The following is a 15,991-nucleotide window of genomic DNA, read 5'->3' as shown; positions in this document are numbered from 1 at the left end:
CACTGCAAACCGTCCTTGATATGCTGCCTGTCTCTTCCTGGTAAATGGCAGTGAAGGTCAGTGAATCTAATTTGACAATAATGAGCCTGCTCTGCAATGTGTTATAATATTGTGCCCCCTCTTCTTCTTTTTTTAAAGGTATCAGCCAATCAAAAAGGCTATTCAATGACACCAGGGAAACCCCAGGAGAGCTGGAGAGAGTCAAAGAACGCTACTCTCTTATTTTTCCTTTCCAATAATGGAGACAGGGGAGGTTATGAACATGTTCAATATGCATTAAAACAAAACCCAGCCTGATAGGAATGCTTTAATTAATAACAATTATCTTCTGCAGCATTATGATTCAAGCCAGGTCTCTGAGCATGAAGGAGAAACTTGACACTTGTGCTTCTTTGTGGACAGAGAGATTTTAAGCAAAGTTAATGGAAACTCAGCGGATGAATGGTGCCGCAATTCAAATGTACTGTAAAATTACTGAAATGATTTCAATGTCACAGGACTACACTGCATTGCATTTATGATTATTACCCCTTTCTACGCTTTACTGATATTTTGTCAAATATCTTAAAGCTTGTCTTCAAAAAATGGTATCCTTCAGATAAGAATGTTGATGCAACAAATAATAATAATCCATTATTGTTTCTATAATAGAATATTATAAAATATATCCTATAATATATTCTATACACATGTAAACAGCCTACTATAATTTCTACATATAATTTTTATAATAACATGAATAATAATAATGATTATTTTTATTGGTGAAGATAAAAAAGTCAAAATGTTGACCTAAGGGTAATGACCCATCAAAGGCCAAATCCCATCCCAAATATCTTTGTAAATCATTTTCTATATCCTGAAATTTTATTTATCAAAAAATGTTATTTATCAAAACATAATTTGTGAGAATCATTTTGGGTTTATGCTTAAAATATATACTCCTGAGCCCTACGCCACACCTTCCACCTTACCATCTCTTAGGAGAGTGTCCATAAATCTGCATTGTAACAAGTTCTCAAGATAATTCTCATGTACCCTAAAACTTAAAAAGCATTGTCCTACAGTGGAGGTTCTTAAACTGGGAGCCATCAAATTCAGAGGTCCATGAACTTTAGATGGAAAAAATGCACCTTCAAGGAAGTCTAAAACTTAGCTATCCCTTCAGTTATGAATATAGTAAAAAGAAAATTACAATAGTTTTAGAACATCTGAGTTTATCAGCAGTAAAAATTATAGAAAATAGCCTATTATATTTGTTATAGGTATCTCAAAATATTATTAACATTGATCACTAGTTTGACAGATGTTAGTTATTACACTCCCTGTTAGAGTTTTTAATTTAATGAATTATAAAATGAGCATATAAAATATTTAAATATTTTGACAACTGTATTTCAATATAATTTGTTTATTTTGTAATCCTCTGTGTTTAATATATTTAAAGATAATTTTCCAATGGAGTCCACAGGCTTCGTGAGACTAGCAATAAGGATTCATGACACATAGGAAGTTCAGAAGCCCCTGCATTTTTGCAGAGGGAGAATGAAAACATGGAGAGAGCTAGATGCAAGCTGTGCGTCTGCATCACACAAACCCTTCCTGGCATTTCCTTTGAACGGATATAGATGTGGGAGCATAAAGGAAGGTGGTTTATAAAATGCCAATGTGTTTAAAAGTGAGGTGGGGGAAACAGGACCAGAAACACCTGTCAGTCACGAATGGCTTATTGGCCGAGTTCATCAGCAGGGGACCTGAGTTTGATCAGTTCTGCCATGATTAGTGTCACTACAGTCAAGTGTAATTTCTGTATAAATAGAAGTGGTAGATTGGAAAATAATTCAGTCCATCCCTCCAAATTGTCTCAGTCAGCACAGACATCAAAATCTGGGGAAGCACACATACGCAACGAAGCCTATAATTGTATTCAGTATTCAAATATTTCAAACTACAGAATATTATTTGCAATATAAAACCAAAGAAAAATCAATGTTGATTGTGCAGCTTATCTAATTGTGAAAACAAGGTTTATGCATTTTTCATTGTCTTCTTTGATAAAAGTGAGCAAATATAAATTTTTGTATTTCATCACTTTTGCACTGATTGGATATTTTCAACTCTAAACCTGTTTGTCATCTAATTGCTTGACTTAATCCAATCAGTTGTTCAAGTCAGAGACCTACAGACCTCTGCTCCCTCCTAAATCCTATTGTTTTTATCTCCTTAATTTCCTTGAAAGTAATTCACTTCTTTTAGGTCCATTGCTACTGGGTTAGTTCAGACCATCATTATTTTAGCTAGTGTTACCGAAATGAGTCCTAACTGGGATCCTTGACTCCAAACCTGCTTGTCTCCAATCTTTTCTCCATATGGTATAGGATAGCATTTTGAAAATGCAAGTTTTGATGTCAGGCCCCTGCAAAAACATATCTATGGAATCCCACTGCTCTTAGACTACATGCCATACTTCTAAAAATAGCATAGCAGCCCTTGAAGATCAGCCCCAGTCTTATATGTCTAGCACCCCTCCCCCCATGCTGTAGACTTCACAAACACTAACTTCTTCCCAGGCATTTCTGGGCTTGGAGACATGCCTTTCCTCTGATTAGGATGCCTGCTTATAGGACTAATTTCACCTATCATCTCCTGTGGAAAGTAACAAGTGCTTGCCTAGTATTTGGCATTGGCCCTTTCCCTCTATTCATTACATCAGACTTATCTAATTGTGAAAATTGTGAACTTGCATTTTTTGTTGGATTAGCTAAATTAATAAGCAGTATTAGTGTCAACACAACTGTATTTGACACCTATTGGTAGTTGCAATCTCAACTTATGCTTTAATAAATTAAGAATGAGATACAAAACCATAAAATTTACCAAGGGAGATGTTTCACATTTAAGTAACCTCAGGCCCACAGTCTGTCTTCTCAGCCTTCACAGGGGCTGATGTCAAAGGCATCAAAATTGACTAATGTTTCCTTAAGTGAAGGTGACCTCTTTACTTCTTCTGGGCAGAATTCCATTGATAAGGAAGTCTAATCAATGGCAGTAAAACCCATGGTGGGGGTGCTTTTTTTAGTGCCTGGAGCACAGTAAAAGTTTTAGGAAGTATTTGCTCAATGAATGATGAACCATTTTCCACTTAAGTCAGAGCTCTACCTAAGCCCTTGTCCTTGAGGCCCTTGGACTAGAACAAAGGAGAGAAGAAGGATAAAGAAACTGGTTCTGAACACTTGATCTGATATCAGTGAAGATAACTACACAAATTTGATTGTGTCACCCTGTTGCTTATACAACTTATATAGGCTCCTCCAAACTACAAAACAGATATTATAATCTTTGGAAGAAACTAATAATTATGATGAGAACTAATGTTTGCTGAATACCTACTGAATACAGACACTATGCTAAGAGATTTGCACCTATCTCATTGAATCCTTTCAACACAATGGGGTGGGCAATAATATTACATCCATTTTAAAGACAAGAAAACCAAGAATAAGTTACTTGTCCAGAGTTGCATAGTTAGTGAAGAGCAGAGACGAAAATAATCAGCAAGTAATCTAATTCCAAAGATTGCATAGTGACTCATTTTAGTATATAAATTATGAATCATTTAATGCCAACCTAGATCACTAGATACAAACTTTTGAAACCAAAATGTTTTTCATCCCTCATCTATTGATCTACCAAGAACCAATCCATTTAACTATTGGAAATACTTGAAACCAGCCATATCTTTATAAGATTTCTGTGAGATCCCATGTTATCTCCTTTGCCAAGGATTCCCCTGTATCCAACATGTCCCCAATTGTTCATCCTACAAGCTCCATATCTAATATTCCCTGATCTGAGAGCCTACCCCAACTCCCTCAGAAAGATTAAATTCTGGAACCTCATTATACCTTGTACTGTATTATCATTGACATTGTCAAGTAATCATATCTCTCTGGGCCACCCTTCTCCCTAATAAGATAGACAACAGGTTCTCTAAAGAGAGAGATAATGTCTAATTGACCTTTGTATATTATTTACTAGTGCAGCTCCATGCCTCAGTTCAAGCTCAATAAATATTCCTTAATATAAAGTGAGGTGGGTGGAGGGGAGTTTGCTTACCACAAGATTAAGAAGTGACTTCAAAAAGCTGAAAATGAAATATATACAAAAAATACAATATATTATGAAGAGTAAAACAGGACCATTAATGTAAGAAAAAACAATAAGCCAGGACAATGTCACTGTGTGTTCTGATGAGAATATACATAATACTCCTAATATTGACTGCAAGATGAGTAAATGGCTGAATTATAGTCAATACACTGTTTTTAAGGAAGCATTTAAAAATACTGCATCTTGGAACATCTGCCACCTAGAAAATTTAGAACCATTTTTTTTCACTTAAAAGAGCAAATATAAATCCTTTATAACAATAAATACTTATTATCTGATTATAGTTGGATAAATAAGGTCTGTTTGCAAACATGAACATACAAGGCATACACTTTTCAAAGAGCAGATGTGTATATTGGCTCTGTCTCAAATGATTGCATGTACTTGGACAAGTCACCTAACTTCACTAGGCCTTGAATTCCTCATCTGTGAAATGAGGATAAGAAATACATGTCTGTCTTTAAAATCCCTCATCCATGTGGTTATTTAAGATATATATATTCATCAATTGCTAGGTTCTTCTCCATGTAAGAGGTGTGGTTGAATTTTCCTTTGAGCACAGGCTGGATTTAATGACTCACTTTTAACCAAAACAGTGCTGTGGCATTGGGCTCCCTTTTGGCAACACTCTTCTATGTAAAACAAGGTGCCAGGTCATAAAAACAAAAGATGTCCAAATAGTGAAAAAAGTAGGTCTCCAGTCAACAGCCAACAAGAAAGTGAAGTATGCCAACAATGCAAGTGACCTGGGAATTGCATTTTCTACCCTGGTTAAGCGGTGAGTGGACAGCAGCACTAGCAACATCTTCACTGCAACCTTGCACCTTCGCAGAACCATAAATAATTCAGAAATGACTTTACAGAGCCACTCTCAGCCCCTGATCTTCAAAATCTACAATATTATGTTTGCTGTTTTAAGATGCTAAATTTTGATATGGATTTTTATGCAGAAATAGATAAGTTATAGACACCAGAATCCTATGTGTTAATTTTGTAATATCATTATTTTTTCAGATATTTCCTTATTCTTGATGACTATTCTTTTCACAATATCTCAGATGGTAAATTAATTGCTACTGCAGATTTACTTCTTAACTAAAATTACTGAGGTTAGAAAACAGCTTTTACACTTGTACAATGTAGATTTACACATGCATTACTTATACACTTAAAAGGATTAGAGTTAATATATTTTCAATGAAAAGGAACTCATCTAAATGCCAGCCCAAGTTGCATAATGTGGACCCCATGCTGTGGAATTTGCTGCTTTCCTGAGTTGTGCAAGACAGGCTAGTTGCAATTACATAAATGAATTGTTTTCTATCATCCTCACTGGTGCATTAATGAAAGGCTACACAATTAAAGAAAAGATCATACTGCTTGAAGAAGGCAAAGCAACCAGTTTAAACAAGGAGATGAAATTAAAATCATTTTACTAGCACTATTTTCCAATCCAGTAATTGCTGAAACAACTCTGAAATCCTATGTACATCCATATTCAAGAGTCTTACCCAGAGCCAAATTTACCATTAAAAATATGATGGATGCCTAATATTCTTTCCTTAATTATTCTATCAAAGCAGAAAATGGAAAATTTATAAAACAATGAAACAGGAAAGAGATTTTTTTCAGGGTTATTCCATGTCCAAAGCCTTAATTCAAACTATCTTCAAGAACAGGCTTCTCATCCATGGTAAACCCGATGTGATATCTTCAACTCTATTTCTTCTGTATTTCATTCATCATCCTTTTTTCTACCTAAAATTTCTATCTTGATTTTAGCATCACTTTTTCATTAGCAGAGGGACTATGTTTAATAAGTATTGGGCTCAACTATTTCACATGAGAGAAGGACTAGTTAGTGTGTTGTAAATCATAAAGAACCCTGGGTTGGGAGCTTCAGGCTCATCCCTGTGCTTTTAGGAGGTTGTAGGATAGTTGTAAACTCAGATAGGTAGCAGCATAGGAAGATGGGAGAAAAATGAAAACTAAAAACTATTAAAAATTGACTTATAATCTAGTGGCTCATAATATAATCCCCTGACCCTTCTCATTTCTTTTGCTTCCTGTTAAAGAGAGTGGAGTTTTATCCATGAATCCTACCCTAACCAAATAAAGCCTTTTTAAAAATATGGATTTACCATACATAAAAGTCTTATGATTGTATGTGAACATGAATGAGAAATTGAAAAGTTAAATTGCCATTTTCTACATTCTTTTTGTAATTACACCCACATTTTTATTACATTGTAATTATAATGTGATTGCACTCTACCATTCTATATTTTCCTCTTCCGAAAAGAGGATGTGCATCCAATGCTAAATTTCACTGGAAATGCATAAGTCTGGGCCTAAGGGCTTTTCTTTGTTGAGAGAATTGGAGACACTCTTCACAGAGTCTCTTAATCAAGTTACTGACCATTTTTCTCTGAGGCCTAAGGCCTTCTGACACCTGATGGCCTCTTCTTAATTGATACTTTGACCTTTAGGAGACATCACCATAATCTTATCCACCACTAGGAGTAGATAGAGAAGGGGGGAACACTTGATTTTAAAAGCAGCACTACAATATCTACATTTGAAAGTACAAACTAAGAAATTCCAAAAAGGCACTGCAAATGCTACAAAATCAAGAGTAAAATAAAATTAGAAAGAGGAAAATATGCATTACCAAAAAGGAGCAGTGATGTGCTCGATATACCATAAATGTTCAAGATTTTTCATATCCAGAAGAATATAATCCCAGTTTTATAATTTAAAGATGGAAGAATGCTTATGACAGGAAGCAAAATAACAATAACTCAAAGAATCTTTAATCTCCATCTGCTATACAACTAAGATCACATAAAATATTTGTAGTCTCCTCACTCATCTATCTTCATATTTAAGATTCATTGAGTAAAAAGAAACTGTTTTATGTAATTTCCTTTATTTTTTAATTTTTTTTAAAGAGAGAGAGAGAATTTTAATATATATATATATATATATATATATATATATATATATATATATATATATATATATATTAGTTTTTCGGTGGACACATCTTTGTTTGTATGTGGTACTGAGGATCGAACCCAGGCTGCACTGCTTGAGTCACATCCCCAGCCCTGTAATTTCCTTTATTAATACTTCTCTATAAAGAGTATTTCTACTAACATAATGAACTTTATTAAAAGTTATAGCACACCCATCTGCCTAAGTTTCCAATTATCTTTGCCTCCAGACAGGAGTAGCCACTTGGTAAAATGAAATCATCAGAATAATTCCTCCAGATTCATAATGCCTTATTTTCTTTCACAGCTTTACATACAGAGTAATGATAAAAGTAGGAAAGTGTTCCACTAAACTCTTAACTATTTTGTATTAAGAGTTTGTGTCTTAACTTACGCATTTCTGAATGTAAGACTTCATGTAGCTAAAAACCTTCAATTCTTGGAGGATCACATTATTAATCTTTTTCACCAACTGCTTTTTAGATATGAAAGAAATATATACTTAAAGGAAATTTTGAATGAAAAGATAAGGAAAGCACTTCTTATTAACTACCTGACCCTAGCATACTAGTCCTTTGGGTTATATGATTATCAATAATTCAGTAATGCAAACTAAATGAGTGAAACCAACACTAAACCTTAACATGATAAAAATAGCCTATGAATGGAACCTAATTCCTATAGTAACTGATAGTGAACTATAAATTCATTAGCCTTTTTTTCCATGTTTTCATAAAAGACTACAGACAAATACTGAACTCTACTATTAAATATGCTAAAGCATTTAGGGGGAAGTTTACTGAGTTCTGAAATTCATTATGAAAATAATTATGAATTAAATTAAAATAGTGGTTAGAGGGATATGGTGATAGTAGATAAATGAAAATGTAAGTATGATAGAATGTCCATGGTAAAATCTAGATGGCAAGTACGTCTTTCAAAACACTCTATTTAATAATTTTCACACTAAAATATGAAGGAGAACCAATGCAATTTATACTTTAATCATATGAAGTGAGGAGTTGATTATTTTGAAATTCAGGCAAAACAATTTTATAGAAATGACAACATAGTAGCTGGTAGCTCCCTTGGGCCTTCACAAAAGATTTCTTTTTTGTTTACTTTGGGTAACATTTGAAGGCAAGAATGCCAATTCTCTTCACTTACATCAACATTCTTCTGCAAACAATTTGCAAAGTAGGCAATAATTCAGTTTATCTCCTTCCTTTGGAATCTCAGAACTAGAGACTCTTATCTATGAAAAAGTACCAAGTTTTATTTTATGGCATGTTTTTTGGCTGTTTCCATTTTTCATTCAGATGAAAAAAACCAATGAATCCTTATTAGTCCATATTCTAATACTCCCTGTTAATTTTCTTTTCCTATTAGTTACTCTTCTACACCATATTTTCAGAACATGATAATAAAAAGAATAAATAATATAGAATCACTATTCATAAAAAAGAGGGAAAAGCTGAAACAAAAACTATTTTCCAGTTTTCCACATGCTTGTAATCCCAGCAGCTCACTGTGCTGAGTCCAGAGGATAGTGAGTTCAGAGCCAGCCTCAGCAAAAGCAAGGCACTCAGCAACTCATTGGTTGTCTCACTGATAAAAAATACAAAAAAGGCTTGGGTATGTGGCTCAGTGGTTGAGTGCCCCTGAGTTCAATCCCTAGTACTCACCACCCCCCCCAAAAAAAAAAATTATTTTATATTAATTTAACTTGATCACTGCTACAAAGCCTACAGCTTTTTGGTGGTATTTTGAACATATCTGCAATTCAATTTTTGATCTAATGTATAAATAAAGGACTGAGAGATTTTATTTGTAAAAATCTTAAAAGGTAATAAGAATTTAACTGCTCAGTCTATAATAAACACAGGCTGTCAAAAAGAATAATGAAAAGTTTTAATGGAATTACATGGATTGATATAATTTGAGATGGCACATGAAAACAGCTTTAGAAATTGGACATTATGTCTGTCTCCTCACTAGATTTCTACCAGTAAGTCCAGTCACACAAGTAATGTGATAGGCCCTTCATATAGCTTGTGCCTCTCCAGATAGTTTTTTTTTTTTTTTTTTTTCTTTCTGGTACTAGGGATTGAACCCTAGTTGGGGCAGAGGGTTTAACCACTGAACAATACCCCCAGCCCTCCTTAAATTTTTTTATTTAGAAACAGAGTCTCCATAAATTGCTTAGGTTCTTGTAAATTGATGAGGCTGAACTCAAATCACCTGCCTCAGCCTTTCGAGGTACTGGGATTATAGGCATGCACCACTACAGCTGGCTCAGTATTAATGTCCTGTTTTTATACATTTAAAAAAAAAACTTGAACAATTTTTATGTCAAATAGGCTATTTGACATACACTAAGCATTAAAGTTAGACAAACATGTAGTCGCACTAATACAATTAGTCACTAGTCACATGTGAATCAGTGTGTCTGAAATGGTATGTGCCAGTAACTGTGAAATGCACACCAAGTTTTAAAGATGTATTAGGAAAAAAAAGTAAATTTCAATACTTTTTAATTTTAATATTTCAGGCATAGTCAATTAAATAAAATATATTATCACATAGTTTTAAATGTTTATTATTTATTTTTATTATGCCTATTGGAAATTTAAAATTACATTTGTGGCTCTTTTATTTCTAAAATAAAAGAGTTGTTAATGGCAGTGTTAATGCAGAGATTGAGCATTTGGCAGGAATAGTTTTTTTTTTTAATTTTTTATTTGTTCTAATTAGTTATACATGATAGCATAATGCATTTTGATTCATTATACACAAATGGAGCACAACTTTTCATTTCTCTGGTTGTACACAATGTAGAGTCGCAACACACGTGCAGTCAAACATGTATCTAGGGTAATGATGTTCATCTCATTCTACCATCATTCCTGTCCCCATGTCCTCTCTCATCTCTGCCCTACCCTTTGCACAATCAAATTTCCTCCATTCTCCCCACTCCTCCCCCACATTATGGATCAGCATCTACTTATCAGAGAGAACTTTCAACCTTTGGTTTTGGGGGATTGGCTTATTTCGCTTAGCATGTTATCATCAACTCCATCCATTTACCTGCAAATGCCATAATTTTATTCTCTTTTAATGCTGAGTAATATTCCACTGTGTATATGTACCATAGTTTGTTTATGGCAGGAATAGTTTGATATTTAAACATTATAACATGATTCCCTAACTATGAAATACTGTCCAGACAAAAAAAGGAGACAGTTGGGTAAGATATGATGAGATACTTTGCTGAAGCACCAAGAATCCTGACTTTCATTTATACTGATTAATATTTTATTGTATACGGTTTTTGAACCTTGTTTTCTAACTCTTAGAAAAGATGAATATTCTTCCCTTAGGGGAAAATAAATAAATAAATAAATATTTTCTTCCTTCCTCTTTTAAGTTTGTATGTATTGGACAGCTGTAATATTATTAGTCCTCATTTTCATTCTTAGAAGTATAATCCCTTCATCTATCATTCTGGTTAATTGCAGGATTGATTATAATGTGGTTTTCTGCCTGTTATTAATCTCTTGTAATTTCTTTAAAGAAGATTTAAACCATATGAAGTTGCATTTTTTTCTAAAAATAATTTTAACTTGATCATTTTTAATTAATAAAATATGCATCCAATTTGTTTTTGGTTGAGTTAGCCTCTAACTGTGCATTATTATTTAAATAACTTAACCAATATACTATTACAAACTACTTTTTCTATGGACAAACATCTTTTATATTTTTTAGTATTTCTAAGACACAAAACTCCAAAGATAACACAAAGCACAATTAAAATAAAAGATTTTTGATTAACTGTAGTTAGTCTAACAAGCAGCAGATGTCCATCTATTTCTCCTGTCTTGTCCCTTCATTCCCTAATTTTCCTATTTTATTCCTGATAAATTATCCTTTATTTGATAGGTAATTAACTGAGACTGAGAAAAAAGCTCAATGAGTCATGTAAGTTGAGGATAGAATGCTTTCCTTATTTAAACTTCTGATATTTTTTTTTGTTCATTGTGGATCTTTGATATGAATTTTATTTTTAATTTTTTTGCCCCCCCTCCAAATTACTTACATTTATCACTGAGTTTTTGGCACTGCCATAAATTTTACATCAGAGGCAAATGTGTCAATCACCTCATCCTACTTCCACCCCTGCAAGGTGATGAAAAACCTTGTTGTAGGGAGGATAGATCCTTTCATGCATCCCAATGTACAAATAGTGACTGTTCTCAAAAAGAAACAGCAATGTCATTTCTCTAGTCAATGAAATCTTTTTAGGTTCTAAGAAAGCTTTCGGAGAGAGCTTTTTCTTTTCTTTTTTCCTGAAAAAATGTCACAGAATTGGCTGGCATACCCTTAAACTCTCTTTCATCCCTCCTGCATCTTCGTTCCATCAATATGGACACATCATATTGATGCAACAACTGTATTTTAACCATGCAGAGGGAAAACCAATGAGATAAGATGGAAGAACAGATATATTAAAAGGAAATTTCCTAAAACCATCTATAAACACCTGCTCCATTCCTGGACTACACACCCTTCAAGTGCATAATAACAAAAAAACAAATTGTTTTTGGTTTAAACTTCTGCAGGTGTATTTTCTGTTCCTGAAACCTGAATATCATCCATTTAACACATATAAAATTAAATCCCCAAGTATTTTAAACCAATTTTTGTTCCTAATACTTTAACTTTTACTTCAGTAACAAACAGCAAATCAGAATCTGTTTCACAACAACCTATGTTTTGAAAATAAATATTCTTTTCTTCATGGGTGCATAATTCTTATTTCAATTTTGGGAATTTTTAATTCATAAGATCACTCTCACTTTCTTTGCTTCAAATTTTATTCAGTCCTGCCCACAGATTAATTTGTTTCAACAAATACTGAGTACCTATTCTCTGTTGGACACTAAATTGATCATTTTTTAAAAAAATAAACAACCCCTGCTCTTTGATATCTTATAGATCATTCCTCGATCTATATATATGACCATTCCTTGATATTAAACTTAAAGCTGTATTATAAGCTGTATCACACCCTAACAGTCTGGAAATCTTGGAAGACATCATTCCTAGCTCTACAGAAGTAGATGAGAACATCTCAATCGTGTGTACTTAAAATATGACATTTTGACTGTCCTAGTGAAAGGAATATAATGACTTACTATTTGTTTGATACTTTCCATTCATAAACACTTCCACAAAGATGGCCTAATTTTTCTTTGAAATCCCTACTGTTTGAAACAAGTTGGTGAAAATCAAATTTTTAAAATTATGTCTACTTAAGCAGCAGTTAGTCTGTTTTCTTCTTTATAAATAAAATCATTCATGTCTCCATTCTCAAAACCCTGAAGAATGCACTGGAATAATTTTAGATTTCACTCTTTCAAGAGTAAAGAGAAAAAAAAAACTTCTTCTTCTTCATAGATTTAAATGAGTTTTATATAGAGAATGTTATAGGGAATGAATGCCAATTTGTTTTCATTAGAATTGTTCTCCTGGCGTGGCATCTCTTTTTCCTCAGTGATGCCTGTGTGTTCACTGGGCAGTGTTAGACATGCATGCATGCTTTCTTTCAACGGTTTCTAATGGAAGGCACCATGCTATGAGCTGTGGGAGAGGAAGACACGCGACTCATAATTCAAGATTCTTGGGGATCTTAAAATCTGGTAGGAAAAATTAGGTGTGTAGGCAAATGAGGACAAAGGAACCATACAGAATAATAAAATTTAATAACAGGGAAACAGAAAAAGTAACTTCAACTGAACTTGTCCTAGAACACATATGACATGTAAACCATGACTAAAATGATGTCTAGAATTTCAAGCAATGGAGAATTAAGGTGAAAAGAAAATTCTGCTATGAGAAAACTAAAAAGCAAAGAAATGATCAAGTGGACCCCAACTGTTAATGAGGCTGAGGCCTGAAAAGAGTCATGGTAAAGAATAATGGAGTTTGAAGCTAAAATTACTATAAGATGTCAGATCAAAGTTTACATTTTTGCAGATGGAAGTAACTAATAGTTATAAATCTCGGTGAGCTATCATATTTGATAGATCAATGATAATCATATTTGGAAAAATAAATTAAATGAACATAACATTGGGCTTCCCAAATATATTAAAGATTAAAATCTTGATAATACCCAGTGATGGTAAATATGTGAGGAAACAGGTTCAGTCATTTGTCCCTGGAGAATATGTATATCATTTCTTCCATTTGGAAGAAAAAATTCATTAGTATGTGTAAGAATTTAAATTCACATACTCTTTGATTTGACCCAGTATATCCAATTTTGGAAATTTATTCTACAGAAATATTGGCATAAGTATGTAAAGATGTATGTATAGAAATATTTACTTTAACAAAGATATACTTAGTAAAAAGAAGAGAAACCTTCCTATTCATCAATAGATAATAACAATTAATAAATCAGGGAACACCTATATTAATATTCAGATTTTTTTATTTTTTTATTTTTGTGTATGTGTGTGTGGTACTGGGGATTGAACCCAGGGCCTTGTGCATCTGAGGCAAACATTTTACCAACTGAGGGATATCCTGAGCCCTAATATTCAGATTTTTAAAGTAGGTCTATATTTACTAACATGCAAAGAAATTCAAGGTACATTGTTATGTAAGAAAAGACCAGGTGCAGAATTAAATGTATAATATGAAAAACATTTTTAAAAATTATTAAACAAAGGTCTACCTCACTCTATGTTGTGTATATATACATAATTGATATCCATTTCCTTGGAAAACTTAATTGAGCTCTCATCATGTCAGAGATATGGTTATATCTGCTAGTGAAACCACAGAGAACAAAACAGATGAATCCCAGTGTGTGTGTAATTTATATTATACATACAAAGGAAATAAATATCATAATAATTACAAGTTAGGATCAATCACCATGACACAAGAAAAATAGGACAGGGAGATAGTGTGTTAAATAGGAGAGAACAGAGTGAAGTGAGCCCTGGGGCTCTATCTTTGGGAAGAGTACCCCAGGCTGAGAGAAGAGCAAAGGCACAAGCCCGAGGCATGCAGGAACAAAGAGGACAGCTTGAAGGGACACAGTGAACCAGGGGAAAGATGGTGGGTAATGGCAGCCAGTTACTGCCAAGAAACATACTAAGGTGACTATAGCTGCCTAAAACAATAGGAATACTTGTATATAACAATGACTACTGCACAACAGAGGCTTCCATTGAATGTGTATGCATATGTGCACACACACACAGTTTTGCTTTTATTATCAGGAAATGAATCTACAAACCACTTGACCTCTAGTAGAGAGTGGGTTTTATTTTGACTGACACAAAGGCAAATCATAAAAGATTCCAAATTTCCCTGAGCTGGATAAAAGGAGGTAGGAGGGGCAGATGGAGAGAACAATGCTGGTTGCACATGGACAAGTCTGTTTGAAATCTCTTCCAGATAGCCAAAGAGAAAAAAGAAAAAGACCACAAAGTATAGAGCCAGGACATTGAAGGTTAAATATGAGCTCCTACTGCCATGATTTATCCACTGAAACAGCTGGGAAACTTCAGAAGTAGTTCATATATCACAGGAGTAGAGGAAGTGAGTCTGACTATATAAACACACCTCAGGGCTGCTACTGTTCCCATTAACTGTCTGTCTCAGTAAAGGTCTGCCATTAGACAGATTCCTGCTGTAGCTGAACTGATAGAAAACCACAGGTACAGATAAAAATTAGTAGGAGACGTATGTCAAAAACACTCATGAGAAATTTTTTCAGGGGAAAGGAAGAAAAGGATATGATTTGACCATTTTAAAATCTGACACCTTTGGATTTTTCAGCCTCCACATTTAATATTTTGCTACTTAAGGAACCACGTCCTCAGTTAACTATGGCAGACATTGTTAATTATGGAATAAGTACATCTGATAAGTGTTTTGAGAACTTTCCTTAAATTCCACAGGACTGAATGATATATATCAGGTAAAATAAACAAAAGACATTTCAGAATGAAGTCAGACTTCCAAGGACCAAATTTATGTGAATGGGATCACTTATCTCACATTGACATGTACTTATTTTCCACTGAAAGAGTAAAGGCACAGCACTCCCCAAAGCCTTCAATATTTGGAAAACTCACATCGGTTGTGATTCTTCTTTGAAGATCCATGCTGGTTGTACCACTTGATTAAATGAGAATCAAAGACTACAACTGTGGACACATCCCCATTTGAACCAGGTTGTCTTTGCAAAGGGACTTCTTTATCTTCTAAAGGCATGATTCCCTGCAAGTCCTTTCCAAAAACTGTTCTGAATGTATCCTTGGTCACAAGACACACCAGTTGGGAAGGGTGAAATGTTTATGGATTGTGCAACCTATTCCTGAGGGAAAAGAGTGAAAGGTACATACATACTGTGAGATTAAGGATATTAATATGTCATTTATATTTAATTGATTCATGGTACTCTACTAATAACTTTTAACTCAAAGTTGTTTGACAAACATATCTTTAAATCTTTTTAAATGTTATATCCTACATTATATTACCATGTGTATTCTTACTACTCTTCCATTAAGATGAGCACTTTTTCAAAAGCACTTACATATGTAATGCAAATATGATGCTAAATGTATACATATTCATATTTTTATAACATATACAATAAATGTTAAGATGCTTATTCCATAAAAACTAATCTATTTATATTTTTGTTCAAAGCAACAAAAATTATTTTAAAGAGGTCTTGGATAAGAATTTTTAATGAAATTCACTCTATCATTCCTTTAGTTAAATGTTACAGCTTT

At 33.6% G+C, this 15,991-nt stretch overlaps 1 protein-coding gene across 1 annotated transcript in view; it reads right to left on the bottom strand.

Annotated features, from left to right (window-relative positions):
- Erbb4 (erb-b2 receptor tyrosine kinase 4) overlaps window positions 1-15,464 on the bottom strand; it is a 699,449-nt gene extending 683,985 nt beyond the window's left edge. The window contains exon 1 of the mRNA XM_071619435.1: window positions 15,326-15,464. Coding sequence (XP_071475536.1) covers window positions 15,326-15,464 — 139 coding nt within the window. The remainder of the gene's footprint in view (window positions 1-15,325) is intronic.
- Window positions 15,465-15,991: the final 527 nt, after the last annotated feature.

Source organism: Marmota flaviventris, chromosome 11 (genome assembly GCF_047511675.1).
Source record: "Marmota flaviventris isolate mMarFla1 chromosome 11, mMarFla1.hap1, whole genome shotgun sequence".
In the NCBI taxonomy this organism is placed as follows: Eukaryota; Metazoa; Chordata; class Mammalia; order Rodentia; family Sciuridae; genus Marmota; species Marmota flaviventris.
Note: the sequence above shows the minus strand (reverse complement) of the source record. Positions and strands in the feature narration are given on the sequence as shown.